The sequence below is a fragment of the Cotesia glomerata genome, linkage group LG6 (assembly GCF_020080835.1).
Source record: "Cotesia glomerata isolate CgM1 linkage group LG6, MPM_Cglom_v2.3, whole genome shotgun sequence".
NCBI classification, from domain to species: Eukaryota; Metazoa; Arthropoda; class Insecta; order Hymenoptera; family Braconidae; genus Cotesia; species Cotesia glomerata.
In genome coordinates this window covers 5,151,454-5,170,313 of record NC_058163.1, presented here as the reverse complement: position 1 = coordinate 5,170,313, position 18,860 = coordinate 5,151,454, and the positions used below count along the sequence as shown (strand labels likewise).

Below are 18,860 nucleotides of genomic sequence, written 5' to 3'. Positions count from 1 at the left end.
GAAACATACTTCCATGATCCGTGTCATCTTCGCTCTTTACTTGAATTCAAAGTTGACAGCGCTTGGAAAAGAAGTTTTCTTTTGGAAAAAATCAAAACTCTTCCACAGCTAAAGGAGTATATACCTTTACCATATGAATTGATTTTAGAGATCATTGACTATCTTAATAACGATGATCTGCAAAGATTTATTGATTCTTTCCATTGTACTTAGTCGTATAAATACAATTTTTTTTTATATTTATAATTTTTATAAAAAATTTTGTCTTGAATGCATCTATAATTATTGTTGTTGTGGAAAAATCAGCGAACAAATATTTGAAATAATTATAATAATCAATGAATTATTAATTAAAAAATAATAAATTTATGTAATGATGTTTTAATAAATATAAAAATTTTTACCTCAATCTTTTCTCTACATCATTAAAGACGTTACTTATAACCTTTCTTCATTATAATCTTCTTTATGTATAAAAATGAAATATTTATTTGACCCAAGTATATTTTTAAAACTATTTTTACGAGTTAAGTTGCTGGTAAAAGTTTTTTACCAGCTCTAAAACCACCGGAACCATCCTTAAGGTCAAAAATTGACAGAAAAAAATTTAGAAATGTCTATTCACACGTAAAAAAATCCTGATAAATCTACGCAGCAGGAATATAAGGATCTTGACATTCACGCAGCGTGGATTTATCAGGACTTTTTTACGTATGAATATACATGTTCAAAAAATTTTTTAAAAATCGTTACAAGCTCCCTTTGAAGCTGAGAATTTTAAACACCTTTTTAAGACCTCAATATACCCGCTATAGAGCTTGCTCCGAAGTGAACTACAAAACACATTCGAAAAACCAAAAAATCTTACTACTCAATGGATTCTTCAAGATTTAGTCAACAGATGAACCTCTGGTTTCTATATTTTTCAAGAAGAAAAGAAATCGATGTTTCAATTGCTTGAAGAAGATCATGAAATTCAAAAGGTTGTTCAGTACTACGAGAATGGTTATCATCCAGGTTATTTTAAGAAGAGATAAAAAAAAACATTTCAGTCAATGAACTGTTAACTCTTGTTAATTCAAAAATATTAAATTTATTTATAATATTTAAATAAATCGAATATCCAAATCTTCGTTATATTTTTAAAATTAGAGTTTAATACTATCTATAATTGTACTTGAATCTATGTCGTACATTTGCTGATTTTCGTCATCATCAAATGTTTCAAAACTCTCCCTTTCATTATGATATTTGATAACTTCTTCACGAAGTTTCTCTGCCATTATACTTCCAGTTTGATCAACCATTTCAGCAAACATACTTTTGGAATTCTCAATAAGTAATTCATACGGACTTCCAAATTCCTAGAAAATAAAACCAATTAAATGAGTTATTCACTCAATTTAATTTCTAGACAAAAATAAAAATTTATTTTTAATAAATACCGCAGCATTTCCATTGTCCATCACCAGCACCCTGTCACTGTCGATGATTGTATTCAAACGATGCGCTATTGTTATTACGGTACAATTGGCAAACTTCGTTCTAATTGTTCGCTGAATCATCGCATCAGTCCTATAATCACCGTCAGTAATAAAAATTATGTACTGAACAATACATTCGTATATTATTAAGCAATACTTACTGAGAATCAATATTAGCAGTAGCTTCATCCAAAACAAGAATCTTATTGTTTCGTAACAATGCTCTCGCAAGACATATTAATTGACGCTGACCAACACTGAAGTTTGACCCACTCTCAGTAACCCATTGATCAAGAGTCAAATCGTTCAGTTCAACTTCTCTTAGAGCTTCCCATATATCATTATCAGAATACTTGCCGAATGGATCCAGGTTATATCTCAAAGTTTCTGAGAAAAGGATAGGCTCTTGCGGGATTATCGATATATGAGCTCGCAGATCTTGAAGGCCAATGCTTTTTGTGTCCAAATCGTCAATTATTATCTTCCCTTGCAGACCATCATCTGCTAAACGGAAAAGGGCTGATATTAAAGAAGATTTTCCAGCACCAGTTCTTCCAACGACTCCAACTTTCCAGCCTGACTCTATAACGAGATCAATGTTCTGGAAAAACATACAGTTAATTGATATCTTATCAGATCTGACTCGATCAGTCAAAGTATTCTATACCTTCAGTACAGGTGGATCTTCAGCTTTATAACTCATAGACACATTTTGCCATTTGACGTCACCCTTTGATGGCCAGTCGCTTGGTGGTGGATGTGTTGATTCCATTGGACCTTCCTTCGGCAAATCGGTGTACTGGATAATTCTTTCAACCGATGTCATTTGCGACTGTACTTCAGCTGTTTGCTTCACACCATACTGAAGCATACCGGTCAAAATTAGTGACTGTGATATAGCCAAACCAACAGATCCACCAAATGTGTTTTCTAAAAGCAAACAACAGTTATCGTCAGCAACCTTATGCAAAGCTGATCCATCAAATTAATTAATGATAATTACCAGGATCCATAAGAATTAATGAATAACAGACACATGTGACAAAAACACAAGAAATTAAGTCAAGAATAAGTCCAAATGCTGATCCTGTAGTGATTGTTAGATACCATGCTCCCGTGTGGATATCTTGATAATGATCAAATTCGTTGCATAACATTCTTTCTACATCTTTTCCACGGCTTCGAATGGTCATCAAACCATCTAATGTAGTGCTGACATGAGAAAAAACTGGACTTTTTGCTGAAATATTTAATTTTTATATATAACCCTTGAACGATTGAACTTTTTGTTCTACTCTGATAGAAAAAGTTACTTAAGAAAAAAGTGCACTCTTGTTACAAGAATTTGGATTGTTCGAAATTTTCAATATTTTTCTTTCTGAGCTTAAGAAATCACATTTTTGTTTGGAGAATTAAGTTTCTTTTTCATACAAATCAAGAAATTGAAGTTTGAATGAAATACTTGTCTTTCTTTAAAATTGTTTCTTTCTGTGTGAAAAAAAAACTTGATTTTATAAAAAAAACACTCCAAGAAAAATGTGATTTCTTCATTCAGCTGAAGAAAAAAAGTGTTAAAAATTTCCAACAATTTAAATTATGGTAACACGAATACTTTGTTTTCTAAAAAATCATTTTTTCACAGTGTATTTTGAAGAATAATGACGATAAGTACAGTAGAAATTCTATAACTCGAACTCCAAGGGAGAGGCAAAAAAATTCGAGTTATAGAGGATTTCGACTTAGGTGGATTTTGATTCGACATAAAGAGGTTGAGATTCATTTTTATAAATTTTGAGTTAGAGGGCTAAAATAAATAAAAATTCAAATTTGCAGAGATGACACACATATTTTGATTTACTATAAAAATTCGTAAAGTATTCAATGCGGTTCTTGCCTCTTTGATGGAAACCCATAGAGCGCATGTCGTATTATTCGAATCATCTTAAAAGTTTCAAATAATCGAGTTGTAAAGGTTGTAAAATAAAACATTGCTATGTTCGAGATACAGAGGTAAAATTTAATTTTTCGAGTTATGGAGGGAAAATATGTACAGAAACAGCTTGTAGGGAGTCACTAATTATTTCGACTTATAGAGAGTAAAAATTCCGATCAACGGAGGTTTTGGGGCTTGGAGGGCAGGGGATGAAACATTTCTTCGAGTTTAGGAGATTTTTGACTTATCGAGGTTCGATTTAACGAGATTCTACTGTATTTGGTGATTAGATCTATTGATTAATACATACCAATACCCTCCAATCGTTTAATGTCCTGAGCTGTGTTTAGATAATAAATCCGTATTAGATAGAATATTGTTCCCATAATTACAATAGGTATGCCCATCCAAGGATTAACGCTCGTTATGATAACTAATATTCCTGTCATTACAAGAAAAATTTGAATAGCTTCGAGCATAGCTCGGGGAAGCAGTTCATCCATTGCGCCAACATCTTTTGAGAATCTGTTCAAAATTCGCCCTGAAATAAGAGTGTAACAATTAAAATATTTGTGAAGAAAAGATAAAAATTAGTGATAGCGAACACAATGATGTTTTGCATCATCATTTATCCAATATGTTTTAAGCAATTTGAAATTACCAGAAGGATTTGTATGAAAGAAGTTCATCGTTGCTTGCAGAACATTTGAAAACATGTGATTATGTAGTTTTCTTCCAGCATTCATGCAAACGTGCATGAAAAAGAAACTTCTTAAGATAACTAAAACGATACACCCGACGATACATGCTGTATAAATGTGAACCGCATATATCGTAGATAAAAATCCATCGCTGTCAAGAAGTGAAAGTGATTGGAAAAAAGTATTATTAACCATCAATTTATATTCAAATTCAGAAACTAAACAGTTGTTTTTCGCAGAACTTCCACACTTATTTCTGATGGTTTCTAAGTTTGTCCAGTAGCTGAGCCAATAATCAGCGCCACTTGTCGCTATTTGAGATAAAATGTAGATAATAATCATAATTATAAGAATAATAATACTTCCTCCTTCACGGAAATATCGATAGTAAACTTTGTTTGACATTCGCCCTGACTCCATTGTTTCTGAGTCGACTTGTGTATTACATTCTGCTGTGGTAAACTCTTGATAGGGTAACTAATATGATAATACAGAGTGATTCTTTAATAACTTATTTGAATAGTTTTGATATTTTGAATAATTCAAATCTATTACTTACGAATTGGTAACTGTCTTGAGATCTAATCGAAATGCGTGAAGTTCTTGACTTGTCAAATCTAGAAAAAAAGTTTACTTCTTCAGAAAGTTTTTTGGGACTATGGTTTTCATTTGCATCTTGAAGTGATTCTGTATCATTTGTTTTCATGTTATTTAACAAATTGTTGAATTCTGGGTTGATTTTCATTAAGGTATCAAATGTACCTTGATGTTTAATACATCCCTAATAAAAAAGATAATATTAATAATCAAGATAATGAAGACTTACAACCTGCAATCACTATGTGACTACCGAGATTTACGGATTATGAATAAGAATACTTTGGCTTAATGATTTTTTGATATGTATGACATGATACATAGTTTGGGTACTTTTGAAAGAAGTTTTAAAAATAATAGTGCTATCATAGGATCAATTATAAATAGTTAATGAACAAATGTGATGGAAAAAATTTGTAGAACCCCGGGAAAAAATGATCAGACCTGATCAGATATGAACAGGCATGAGTCTTCAGGCCTGATCAGACATGAAAAATGACCATGCCTGATCAGGCATGAATTGACCTGATCAGGCCTGATCAGACATGGTCAGGTCTGAAAGCCCATTGTTACTTTTAATTAATTATTTTGCTTAATTTTATGGATATAGTATTTGATAGTCATACGCAATTCTCTATAATAAATAAAAATTAAAAAAAAATGATTACATATAATTGTACGGCTGTATCACCAGCAGTCACCCATCCAACTACTGACCACGCTCAATGCTGTTTAACCTTGGTGATACCCGTGCACCTTGAAGTTCCCGCCTGCTGTGCTGCTATCTTATGTGACAACAATTCTATGAAGTACATAACGTATCGAATAAGTTTATCATAAATATAATATAAAAATTGATTTTATAATATATTTTGATAGTCCTAATTTATTTATTTAACCGAATCTCATTATAACATCACATTTATTTAAATAATAAAATAAGTAATGATTTTAATATTAGGCAGAAGCAGAGCAGACCAAAACATCCATAGGAAATGTAACAAATTTTTTATTTCAAAATTATTTAAACGTAATGATAAAAATAATTTTGCACTTTTTGTGATGACCAAAAAAATTTTTTTCGTCAAAGAAAAAATTTTTATCACATCTCTGACTATGCAAGTCTGATCAAATCTACCCGGAAAAAAATGATCAGACCTGACCATGCCTGTTCATATATGATCAGGCCTGAAATTAGACCTGCTCATGTCTGTTCATGTATGATCAGGCCTGAAATTAGAAATGGTCATGCCTGGATGCCTGTTCATGTCTGAAGTGTTAAATACGCTCAGGTCTGATCATACCTGTCCATGCCTGGTCATGCCTGTCCATGTCTGTTCATCCCTGTTCATGTCTGAAGCGTTAAATACGCTCAGGACTGATTATACCTGTCCATGTCTGTTCATATCTCAAGCGTTAAATACGCTCAGGCCCGATCATACCTGTCCATGTCTATTCATGCTAAGGACCAAATATGCTAAAAAAAAATTTTTGAATATGTTCAGTGTATGTACATTAATTTCGATTAATAAATTTGTAAATTATCAATAAACGGTATATTTTATTATTGAATAAATAAAAGTATTTTGATTATCATTAAAAACCTACCGTAGGGTAAATTTAATTAACTTTTATAGGCACGGACAGGCCTGATCAGAGATGAGCGTATTTAACCCTTCAGACATGAACAGACATGGACAGGTATGGACAGGCCTGATCAGACATGAGCAGGCCTGATTAGACCTGAGCGCATTTGACGCTTCAGACATGAACAGATCTGATCAGATATGTAAAGGCATGAACAGGCCTGATCAAACCTGAGCGTATCTAACCCGTCAGACATGAACAGGCATGGACAGGTCTGATCAGACATGAACAGGCCTGAGCGTATTTGACGCTTCAGACATGAGCAGGCATGGACAGGCATGATCATGTCTAATTTCAGGCCTGATCATACATGAACAGGCATGGTCAGGTCTGATCATTTTTTCCCGGGACAAACAAACTATCAAAACTCCTCCGAAAACTTGATCTAAAAAATTTACTACTAAAAAATATATAAAATAAAAAGGTACTAATTCTTATCAAGACCTTTCTGATGATACTAAATTTAACTATAAAAATTCCTTTAAAAATAATAATATGCTCGTCACAAAATTTTTCTTACCCTTTCAATTATTTAAATCATAAATGACTATCGCTGAAAAAATATCAAAACTAATTTATGATAAATATATACCCATTAAAAAAATATTTTTAGTCTTTTAATTATATAAATTAATTTTTGACCTATAACTACATTCACATGTACAAAACAAAATAAATAACTAAACAAATTTTGTTTATCGCGAATTGCAAATCTATTTAGAACTACTTTGAAAACTTATCACTATAAATTAACCATTGCTGAAAAGTAAATCAAACATTGAAAAGGCACAGATTCAGGTCAAGACCTTTCTAATAATACTAAATTAATTTTAAAAAAATTAGGAAAACGGTTGACCCTGAAGGCCATCCCTACAACTTCCCGCTAATTTCATACCTAGGCGCTTAAAATTGCACTTATGACGTTTTTGAGGTCTTCGAATTCAAAAATATAATTTATGTGTTATTTTGAGCTCTCCAAGCTCAAAGAGATAGCTTTCCTATGCTTTTTTGAATTCTTCGAGCTCAAAAATCTTATCAGTTCGATGAAACACGATTCTTAAAATTTTCAAACTGCTATAACTTTTGAATGAATCAACCGATTTTCACGCGGTTGGCGGCGATCTATGTAGTTTTTTAAGCTCTATAAATAATTTGGAACAAAAAATTGATCTGATGAAACATTTCGGAGTTATTACAAAAAAACACTTTTTGCGATTTTTTTTGACAACGATATCTCACGATCGCATCAACCGATTCTGACGCTTTTGGTGGCAATCGATGTAGGTTTTCAAGGTTAAGAGCTGATTAGTTTTTGAAATCAATCGGTTCAGCCAATTCGGGGATATTTTAAAAAAATTAAAAAAAAACAACTTTTTTTTTCACTTTTTTTACAATTTCTCGAAATCTACTGATCCGAATCGGTTCTAACCTACAGGAAATTTAAGTTTGGCAAAGACCTCTTGAATGACACCAATTGCGATCAAATCGGTCAAGCCGTTCAGAAGTTATAAGAGGTTTACATACACATACATACACACACCCACACCCACATACATACAGACGTACGGACATCATCGTAAAAATAGTCAGGAAAGCTTCTTAGGGCTTCAAAATGTCGAGATCTGTTGAAGCCTCGATTTTTGCAAAACGGAGTAAAACCAATAACTTCCCAATTTTTCGAAAATCATTGATTTTCTTAGCGGGAAGTTAATAAATTATTTTATCATATAAATACGCCAGAGACAAAATTTTTTTAATTCTCTTATATAGATGATTGCTGATGAATCTTGTGATGAATTATTATGATGAGCAATGATGATTACGTACTAGAGTGTGCCACAATTTCCGTGAAGAACCTTTTAAAATTGGAATTTTAAATTTCCGCATTTGGCTGGAAGTGCCCAAACACGGAAATTGAATTTTGGCACACCCTATTACATATAATGGTGATGATAGTTAATTGTAACGAAGCTGATAGTAGTAGTCATATAGAAATAAGTAAAACTTTAAACATTCTTACTCGATCAATCATAGCAATAGTATCCGCTTGTTTTAAATAATTCAGCTGATGAGTAACGAGAATCCGAGTTTTTCCATGAAGATACTTAGAAATACATTCGTTGAAAAGAATTCGAGCAACACGAGCATCAACTGCACTGAGAGGATCATCCAAAAGATACAAATCAGCTTGTTTATAGATAGCTCTTGCAAGATTTACTCTAGCTCTCTGGCCTCCTGAAAGTGATGCTCCGCGCTCTCCAACAGAAGTTAAGTCTCCATTTGGAAACTGCTGAAAATCCTTCAAAAGCGAGCACACTCTTGTTACCTAGAAATTTTATAATTTACTATTACATTACCCACCAGGCGATTGAAACGAATGCAACAAAAATATGTAATTGATAATAATTTAACCTCACGATATCGCGTATGATCATACTCAAGTCCAAAAAGTATGTTTTCTCTGATAGTTCCTGAAAAAAGCCACGGATCTTGACTTGCGTATGATATTGTCATCTCAGGATTGTCTTGGATGAATCTGTGCTTAGATTTAAACCCAATTGGTTTTTCATTTTCAAACTGAAAGAGTCCAACCGTTCCAGCGCTAACTGGTAACTCTTGCAGTAATAAATTTAATAGAGAAGATTTTCCAGATCCAACTGGACCGACTAAAGTACACAATTCTCCTGGTTTGACTTTCAATGTCACATCGCACAATATCGGAGGTAATTGTCCAATTATCCAATTGGCTGATACTTTATCCAGTTCGATTCTAACTGCGCTAGTTATTTTAGCAGATGATTTTGTGGGATTTGTCAGACTTGCTAGTTTGATAATTTTGTTTGAATCCTGAGATTTAGAAATTTCATCGAGTAATAAAAATTCCTGCAACATACCAAAACAAATACATCGAAATTGTAATATGTTTATTGCTAATTTGTAGTCGCAATTTAAAAAAACAATTGTACTTCTATCCTTTTGATGGAAATTATAGCTTCGCTGAACAATATCAGTGCTTGTGGGAAGTATATAGCAACTACCATTTGCAGTATATTGAAGTAACTTGACAATTGAAATGTGATATCAGCTTTCATGGGGTTTCCCATCAATACAAAAGCAATAAGTGTTACATAAAGCGTTGTCCGTTCAGTAAAGACCATTAAAGATGTATACAATCCACGAACATTCGATGAGCTATGTATTTTTTTTATTTCAGCTAATCTTGTTTGAGAAACTATTTTGTTGAATGGTTTCTCCCATGCATACATCTTTATTACCTGTAAATTACAATAGTATACAAGAAATAAATGAATATATCATTCAAAAAAAATGTTGTAAAGGGTTAAGGTAGTTGTCGTGGTATAATATTGTCAAAAAATTAGAGATTATACGCGCCGCAAAAGTATATGAGCTTGTAGCTAAGTAATCCATAATTTTTGCGCAAGACTGTACCCGTGGAGATGCAACCCATACAATTACTTCTGTCCGACTTTGTAGATATATAATAGATATATATACTTTATATCTTAGTAGATATGTATACTTTTTCATAAATTGTTAAGCTTTAATCCGTTATTTATAAACAATTAGACAGTTAAAAATTTTTTATATTTTTTTAAACTCACAACAAATTCATTAAAAGACTCAGTTTTTTTTAAATTTCTGACAGTTAGTTTTTTTTATAACTAAGAAACTGGTGCAGAACTGCAGAGAGCGTATGCAATCAATGTTAAATATCCAATTTTTAATTGAAATCATCTCGAGTTATGGGTGGTCAATCGACTTCAAATTTTTAGGGTAAGTGTATCATCATATCCTTAATAAGTATACAAAAATTTAGAATTTTCTGACGGTATGCCTTAACCACGACAAATACCTTAAGTTGTTAACATCAATATTAAGCCATCATCGCAATTTTTTACTGTTTTTCTAAACGCATTTTCTTCTTGAAACTTCCAAAAAAAAAAAAAAATTCAAACGATATATATTTTCAAAGGAAATTGAACGCATTAATAATGCCAAATGAACGTATAAAAAATTTTTTTTTATCTTTAATCTCTAATCAGCTTGCAAATGTAAAAAAGTAAAAATCTAGTTAAATAACGCAAAAGAAAATTTTTTCTGACAATTTTTAATGTCCAAAATAGCTTCTAAGGATCTCAAAACGTCGAGATCTCATGAAAAATTGATTTTTGGAAGTGATATTGAAAACACTAATACATCCCAATTTATCGAAGTTTTCAATTTTTCGTATTTTGTGAAAATTCACTAAAAAAAAATTAATCTATACTAATGTTATAAAAAGGGGAGATTTGATTGTTTGTTTGTTTGTATTGAATAAGCTCCAAAACTACTGAACCGATTTGAAAAATTTTTTCACTATTGAGAAGCTACACTATCCCCGGGTGATATAGGCTATATAATATTATAATTAATTTTGAAATTTTTATTAAATACCCGTGCGAAGCCGGGCGGACTGCTAGTGTAAAATAAAATATTTAACTTCTTGTTAATTTCCAAAATCAACTTTTATTAGATCTCGAAATTTGAAGTCCTTAGAAGAAATTTTTACCATTTATTCATATACGCTCTTTTTTTTTTTGTTTCATTTTTTTTTCAGATATTCACTTTTTTAGTAGATTTTATAAAAATCTAACTATTGCAGCCGTCCTCATGGCGCAACTTTTAAAAAATTTAGCCATTTTCTGACTCAGTTTGTCGAGCTGAGTCAAAAAATACATATAGTTCAAAAGTTTATATATCTATATATACGATATAACGCGGCTTGTCAACACGATAGCATTTTCAATTTATAACCGATTCTTCTCAAACTCAACATGCTTTATCTATCGATCAAAACCAAGGTTAAGTTCTAAGATGAGCTTAATCGGACGAGTAATTTGAAAATTACAGGATTTTGAAATTTTGAAAATCGTAAAAATTGCTGTTTTTACTACTGCAACTTGGTATAGTTACTGAACTAGACAAGATATTAAAATTCGGTAAAATGCATCGTAAAGGTCTTTTAATAAGCTTCAATTTTCACTACTCAGAAGTGGTAATAGCCTCAATATTACCCCTTTTAGAGTTCGTTTAATGAGTTTTACTGTTGCAGCCGTTTTAGAATTATTGTCTGCATCATAGCTTAATCATGATGTAAATTCAATAGTTACGATATTGATCAGTCTTTCGTGTAATGTTTTTGGGTAGGTCGTCAGTAAATATGTCACAAATTAGTTCTAAATATTGTTTTCTTCAATTAAAATTTTGTCCGGTTTTAAAATTCTGATTAACTTGGAAACTGTTGTTCCTAAGCGATTACTTAAAATTTGGACATTTATAATTCAAATCTTATAATCTTTGCAATTGTTTGATAAGTATTTAAGAAACTTTTTCTTCACAAGATAATTTTTTTTCCAAAATTTGTTCTAAATAGTTTTAAACTTATTATTGAATTTTGTTTTTAATTCATAAACTAAGTTATACGTTATTAGTATTTATATTATTTTATTAATAATCGATTTTCTTTATTTGAAAAATCTACTTCCATTTCGGCTGCCGAATGGCCTTTTTTTACATTTCATAGTTGATTGGCGAAAAAAAAAAATTTTTAAACGCCCTTTTGATTTTACAGAGTAAAAAGCGGGCATAATTTAAAGTACGCTTTTTTGGAATTATAGCAACGCAATTTATCTGTATTTACAATTTAATTTTCGTAACCTTGAAATTCTTTAATTAATAGATGAATTAATGATTAGGAAAGATTTGTTTAAAATTTTATACTTTCAAAATGTTATTAAAAAAAAAAAATTAATTGATTTTTTAGCTCAGCCTGATAAATGATTTAGCTAAAATTGTGAAAAAAATAATAGAAAGCGGGTAATCCGGCAGTTTTCTCTTGCCAATGACAATACAATTGTTTTTAATTAAGCAACATTACTTGAATCCCAGCAACTAATTCACTCATGAGTTGAACTCGTCGATCAGTTAATCCTGCGATAGATGCTCTGAGTTTTCCACTGAGTATCGACGCATATGCCTGTATTGGAATTGTTAGCAAAAAAAGTGAGCCGAAACCAATAAGTGTATAAATCCCAATACTTTGCCACATAATATAACCAACAACGACGATCTTAAAATAAGTCAAAATATATTTATAAAAATTTACTTTCTTTCACGACATATTATAATTGAATTCAAAAATCAAACCTGTATCGGCATAATCCATAAATAATTAAAGTACATCGGCAAAAGATCGAAGCGATTGACATCGTTACTAAGAAGATTAATTATTTGGCCTCCTGCGGTAGTGTCAAGAGCTGATTTGCTCAAGCGAAGGCTCTGTTGAATGGACAAAACATATTTTACACTTACTATTTAAAACAGTAATTTATGCTTATAAATGCATATTCTTCATTTTGCATTCTAGTAATTTATTCTTGATTATTTAAAATAATACATGTTAATAAAAATGGATGGCTTACTTTTCTGTAAATAAGCGAACAGCAAGCTATTCGTATTCTCATCCCAATTTGTTGACTGTCAACATTCGTATGGTGCATAATAAACGTGACTCCAAGTGTTGTAGCAATAAGAGCACTTGCATACCCCAAAGTTTCATTGCGTGTTGTTAAATTCTTATCTCCAGAATCAAAAAAACTTATTACCTGGGCTTGGAAAATAGGCTGGACACTGCGCAAAATTACTGTTTGAAAAAGTAAAAGCAGTCCGATGTACAAATTTTTTAACCAAAATGTCCGGAAAATAGCTTTGATTAAACTTGGTTCGGGTGGTTTTATTTGGTTTCCATCGTGAATGTTCTTTGGTTTATTGCACATACTTTTTTTGAGTTCATCGTTCCATGCCCTGATTAAACGTGATTGTTATTTAATAATTTGTTAACCCGAGAAGAAATTATTAGATCTGATGACATTTAATTAGATTTAAATATTGGTAGGATCTAACTTTATATGAGAAAATATATCTTCGAACATACAATTATCTATAACATGTAATTATATTTAACGATTCGTTGTTATCCAAGAAGTCATATCTGATCATATATCAGAATATATCGTTACACTGAAAAAAAAAATTAATTTGATTCAAGAGAAAAATTATTGAACCAAAAATATAATTTGGAAGAGGGTAATTGTCTTGAATCAAGACGAAAAATTCTTGAACCAAGTAAAATTACCTTAAATCAAGAATTTTTCTGCTCAAATCAAGAATATTAAGTTCTTCAAAATTATATACTTGATTCAAGAACATTTTTTTTTTGTGTCTGCAAATTTATATATGATTATATTTGGGTCAGTGGAATCTGAACACGCGATTTAGTGGAAAAAAATGAAAATAACAAAATTTTTAACTTCCTGCTAAGAAAATTGAAAATTTTCAAAAATCGGGAAGTTATTGTTTTTACCCTGTTTTTCGAAAATCGAGTTTTCATCAGATCTCGACGTTTTGAGGTCCTAGGAAGCTTCCCTGACTATTCCCGCGGTGATGTCACCGTGCCTGTATGTGTGTGTGTGTGTGTGTGTGTGTGTGTGTGTGTGTGTGTGTGTGTGTGTGTGTGTGTGTGTGTGTGTGTGTGTGTGTGTGTGTGTGTGTGTGTGTGTGTGTGTGTGTAAATCTCTCATAACTTTTTCCTAATTTTCCTATTCTTTCCCTATTCTTCCCTATAATTTTCTTTAATTTCTAATTTGCTTTAAAAAAAGAAAAAAAAAAATTAAAAAAAAATTAAAAAAATATCTTATTTGTGAAATAACTACTTCTATACTAAATAGAATTTCTACCCCCTGGGGATTTTATGAAAGTACAGTTTCTGAAGAACAGAAACGTACTACAGAAGTAGATTTACAAGCATGTTTGCACAACAATCACATGCTTGTAAAGGTGGACCATTTCGTGAACTCCGCCGTCCATCTTACGGCAACAAACATCTTATTTGCTTTAATATTCCCTATTCTTCCCTATAGGAGGAAACTCCTATTCTTTCCCGCTTCACAGCATTATTTAAATTTGTAACCCAGGTTATTTAAATAACCAAGAGTTATAGAAATGAAAAATTATCTTTCAAAAATTGATCATATTAAATTATACAATGGGAGAAAAATTTTTTTCTTTTTAAATTGAGCAATATTGTATACAAGATTCCAAAATTGTATAAAAAATGTTCCAAATTTATCCAAAACATATTCTTAAATTGTTAAAAAAATGATCCAAGATTCTTTAAAAATTTTTTACATTTTTTACACATGGTTATTAATTTAAAAAAATGCAAAAGTCAAGTCCTTATATTACACTAGAATTTGAACACCATTCTGTGAATTTTCAATATTTTATTATAAATTTTAATATTTAAAATTATCAATATTAAAAATTTAACTGTAAATTATTAAATTTTAAATTTTAGCATTTGCTAACAAATATTCGTTAAACAATAAATTTTTACAATAATTTTAAAGAAATTCATTGTGTTGAATCAAGACGAAAAATTCTTGAATCAAAGAAAATTCATTTAAACTAATATAAATTTCTTAGTTTAAGAATTTTTCTCTTCAGATCAAGAAGAAAAATTTTTTTAGTTAATAAATTTAATTTTTTAATTATTGATGGAAATTTTAATTTAATAATTGATAGAAAAATCAATTTTTAATAAATATAACTTTCGTGTAATTTTGAGTTCTCCCAGCCCAAAAATCTGATAGAAGTTTAATAAAATACTATTTTTTGAATTTTTAAACTGCAGTAACTTTTGAATGAATGAACCGATTTCTACACGGTTGGCGGAATTCGACGCAGTTTTTGAAGCCTCACAAAGAATCTTTCAGTTTAAATTGATCGAACTAGGAATTTCGAAGTAATTCGGAAAAAATACTTTTTTTGGTTTTCTTTCGACAACGATAACTAACTAACGAATCAACTGATTTTGACCGGGCTGGTTGCGATCAACGTGGTTTTTTGATTAAGAGCTGATTAGTTTTTAGAATCGATCGGTAAATCCGTTTAAAAGTTATTCCAAAAGAACCACATTTGAAAAAATTTTATTTTTTTATTTTTTTGAGATTTCTCACTTTTCTCAATTTTTTAATTTCGATAGACACAAAAAAATTAATACCATAAACTCAGTAAAAGGCCAAAAAAAGTAAGACAAGTTGAAAAACTCATATGATAATATTTTCTGAAGGTGGCCCATTTTGCCCCACATTTTCAATTTTTTATTTTCAATAAACAGAACAAATTAATATCAAATACTTGGCAAAGGACTAAAAAAACGTAAAATCAGAGAAAAACATTAAGGATTTCAACATTTTTGTCTTAATAGGTCCGTTTTGCCCCCTCCCCCTTCTCTTACTTAATGATTAATTAACTTTAGATTTTCCATTGAATGGCCAAGACTAAGTTATTCAATCTTGACCCAAGCCTAGCACACCATTAAATAGCCAGAACTAAATGAGCTAGTCTTGGTTCAAGTCTGGTTCACCAAAGGAACGGCCGAGACTGAGTTGTTCAGTCTTGGCGCAAGCTTGGCCCCGTCGTTCAACTCTGGGGACTCCTACACAGAAAAAAAGGTTCACTCGAGCCAAGAAAATATTTTTCTTCCTAATTATTTTCTTAAGCGAAAAAAAAATTTTTTTTTTAACACAAGAAATTTCACTTATTCCAACAGAATTCATTGTCTTGCTTTAAGAAATACGTATCTTGATCCAAGAAAATTTATTTAAGTCAAGAAAATCTTGTTGTTTTAAGAAAATTCGGCTTCTTGCTCCAAAAAATTTAGTTCTTGATAGAAGTAAATTTTCTAGTCTTGAGAAAATTTCTCTCTTACTCCAAAAAATGAAATATAAAGATAGAAGTAAATTTTCATTTACATTTTTATTGATTAACATGTCAAATGGGAAGATCAAATAATATTTCATCATTTATTTCCATTTAATATGTATAATTGCACGCTAAAATAATATAAAATGGGTATGAAATATTCAAGAGAAAAATTTTCTCAAGGTGAGAAAATTTTTTTCTCAGCTGAAGTAAGTGGCGCTGCTTCCATAAAGTGTCTAAAAATCTTGATCAAATACAAAAACTTATTGTAACAAGTATTTATGATAATTTGAATTAAGAACAAATAACTTTCACCAAGAATAGAATTTCAAGAAAAATTTTTACTTCGGCCAACACAACTTCGGCCTTCCTTCAGGCACCCGAAAATTTTCTTGAGCCAAGAATTTTACTCTCCAGTCAAGAAATTTTTCTTTCTGTGTACATGGGTTAATTCATATTATTTTAATTTTTAATTTTTAATTTTTTATTTTTTATGTCATGAATAATTTAATTGTAGTTAATAAAAATTTATGAAGAGGCTAATGTTGACGGATTGAGGGTTCAAAATCGGACCTCTCGGTGAATGTTCGGATCTGTGGGTTCAAAATCGGAGCTATGGGACTACAGGGCTCTCAGTCGGATCTATTTCGGACTAAAGGGTTCTATATAGGCTCTAAATTTCGACTCAGGTTGATATACAAATTTTTAAGTAAATTAATTGTATATAACGATATATATTTAAATATAACTATAGATGTTATATAACTATACACAATCATATCTCATAATATATAATTAGATCCAACCATTTTTTTCTCGAGAAATTTAGTTTATAAAAGGAAATTACATACTTTTCCAACTCGTTTGTTAAGCCCTTAGACTCATCATGAGCTAATGGAGCATACATATCTTCCATGGTAAGCCCATCTTGATTGCCTTTCTTAAATAAATTCACTGTCCACCTGTTAACAATTACAATTACAACATATTTTTCTTGACAAAAACCAAAATTTTTTAATTAAACGCACCAAAAAAATAATCGACTTATCGGATTAGCATTTTCAACAGGATTTTTTTCTAATTTCATTTCAACTTTTCTCGTCATTTTCCAACTCAAATAAATATAAACTTCACTCTTCAGTACTTATAATAAAACTATTGAATTTTTCAAACGATCCGTTCGGCTTGAGAGCTTTGGACGTACTAATTAAAAACTAATTACACTCTGAATTTATAGGTTTGTTACTCAAGAATCCGGTAAATATAATTTTGAAGAAAAACATTGAGTAAATCCTAACGTAGTATTTGGTTCTATGCGGTGTTTTAACAAGCTACCTCAAGTCTTACATATAATAAAGATAACGACTTTCTTAGAGTCATTCCGTAGTCATATTTTCATTTAGTTAAAATTATCCATATCAACAAGTGCGTGTATAAATGAATAAAACTTAAAAAATAAAATTCTCACATATATTTTTTTTTTCTATTTATCAATTTGGATAAGTTTTTTTTGCTTAAAGTAAATAAGAAGACTACTATAAATTTATCATTATCATAGTTAGACATATTTATATGAGATGAGTTTTTTTAATTTTGAGGAAATACATTCAATTTTTTATAAAAAAATTAAATAAACATTCTTCTAAATAATCTTAAGTCCAAATGTATGTACTTTTAATTTATTTATGGTTCCAGGTGTTAAGAAGTTTTTTTTATCAGTTTTATACGATAAATAAAAATAAGTTATGAAAATTTAATTAAGATTTTTTTTTAAGCTTTTATAAATACCGAATTGATTTCGACAGAATACTGACAGAGAATTTTTTCTTAATATCGTGACATCGTGTCAAAAAAATGAAACAAAATAGAAGAAGAAAATATCAAACTACTGAATGCTCCGTAAAATACTTTTTTTATCCAAAAATTAACAGTTTTTCAAACTGGATGAAAAATACTTTCGCTGCAAAATGAAACATCCTTATAAATAGTTTTATATATAGTAGATTAATTTACGTCACTTTATCTTTCAATAAATTACTACATTGAAAAAAAGCCCATTCGGCCACAGCCGAGATGGAAGGTAGATTTCTTAAGAAAAAAAAAAAAGTATAATCAACTAGAAAAGAAACTATTTTTATGTATTTTGTCTAAGAAATATTTGTACCGAATTTCGTTAGAATCTGTTGAGAATTCTTGATAAAATAACATACATAAGGGGGCGTCCATTAATTACGTGAGGTGTTCTAGGGGGGGAGTGGATCAAGCTAAATCTTACCAAATCTCACTTAGGGGGGAGGGGGGATCTTAACAAATATCACGTAATTTTTTCTCTAGCAGAAAACAGTGTAAAATTGCGTGAAATAGTATTTCTATAATAAAATATGGCCAAATTTGACACAATAGTGTTTGTCGTATTCGTCTGAACCCTGCAGAGCAGCAAAGTAGCGCTCGATTATTTAATTTGATTATTGATCGATAGGTTCACTAATTTTTTAGGTAGATTTATTTAGAAATCTATCGGTGGTAGCCGGTCTCATGTCGTAATTTTAATAAAATTTTGTCATAATATGTTTAATTATCTTCAATTTAAGCTATTGTTCGTCGACTTTTAATACTTTTTCAATTTATTTCGTAGTTAAGAAAATTCAAAAAAAATCAAGAATAAATTAAATT

The 18,860-nt window shown here is 30.5% G+C and overlaps 1 protein-coding gene across 1 annotated transcript; it reads right to left on the bottom strand.

Annotated features, from left to right (window-relative positions):
- Positions 1–1,077: 1,077 nt before the first annotated feature.
- Positions 1,078–17,528, bottom strand: LOC123267637 (ATP-binding cassette sub-family C member 4-like). The gene is made up of 16 exons (XM_044732366.1): positions 17,216–17,528; positions 17,039–17,149; positions 12,845–13,226; positions 12,570–12,701; positions 12,301–12,492; positions 9,329–9,637; positions 8,775–9,245; positions 8,383–8,688; positions 4,678–4,899; positions 4,079–4,595; positions 3,728–3,958; positions 2,488–2,724; positions 2,152–2,414; positions 1,646–2,085; positions 1,446–1,575; positions 1,078–1,364 (listed from the first exon to the last, which is right to left on the bottom strand). The coding sequence occupies exons 1-16, from the start codon at positions 17,290–17,292 to the stop codon at positions 1,149–1,151; spliced, it is 4,236 nt and encodes a 1,411-aa protein (XP_044588301.1). The 5' UTR covers positions 17,293–17,528; the 3' UTR covers positions 1,078–1,148.
- Positions 17,529–18,860: the final 1,332 nt, after the last annotated feature.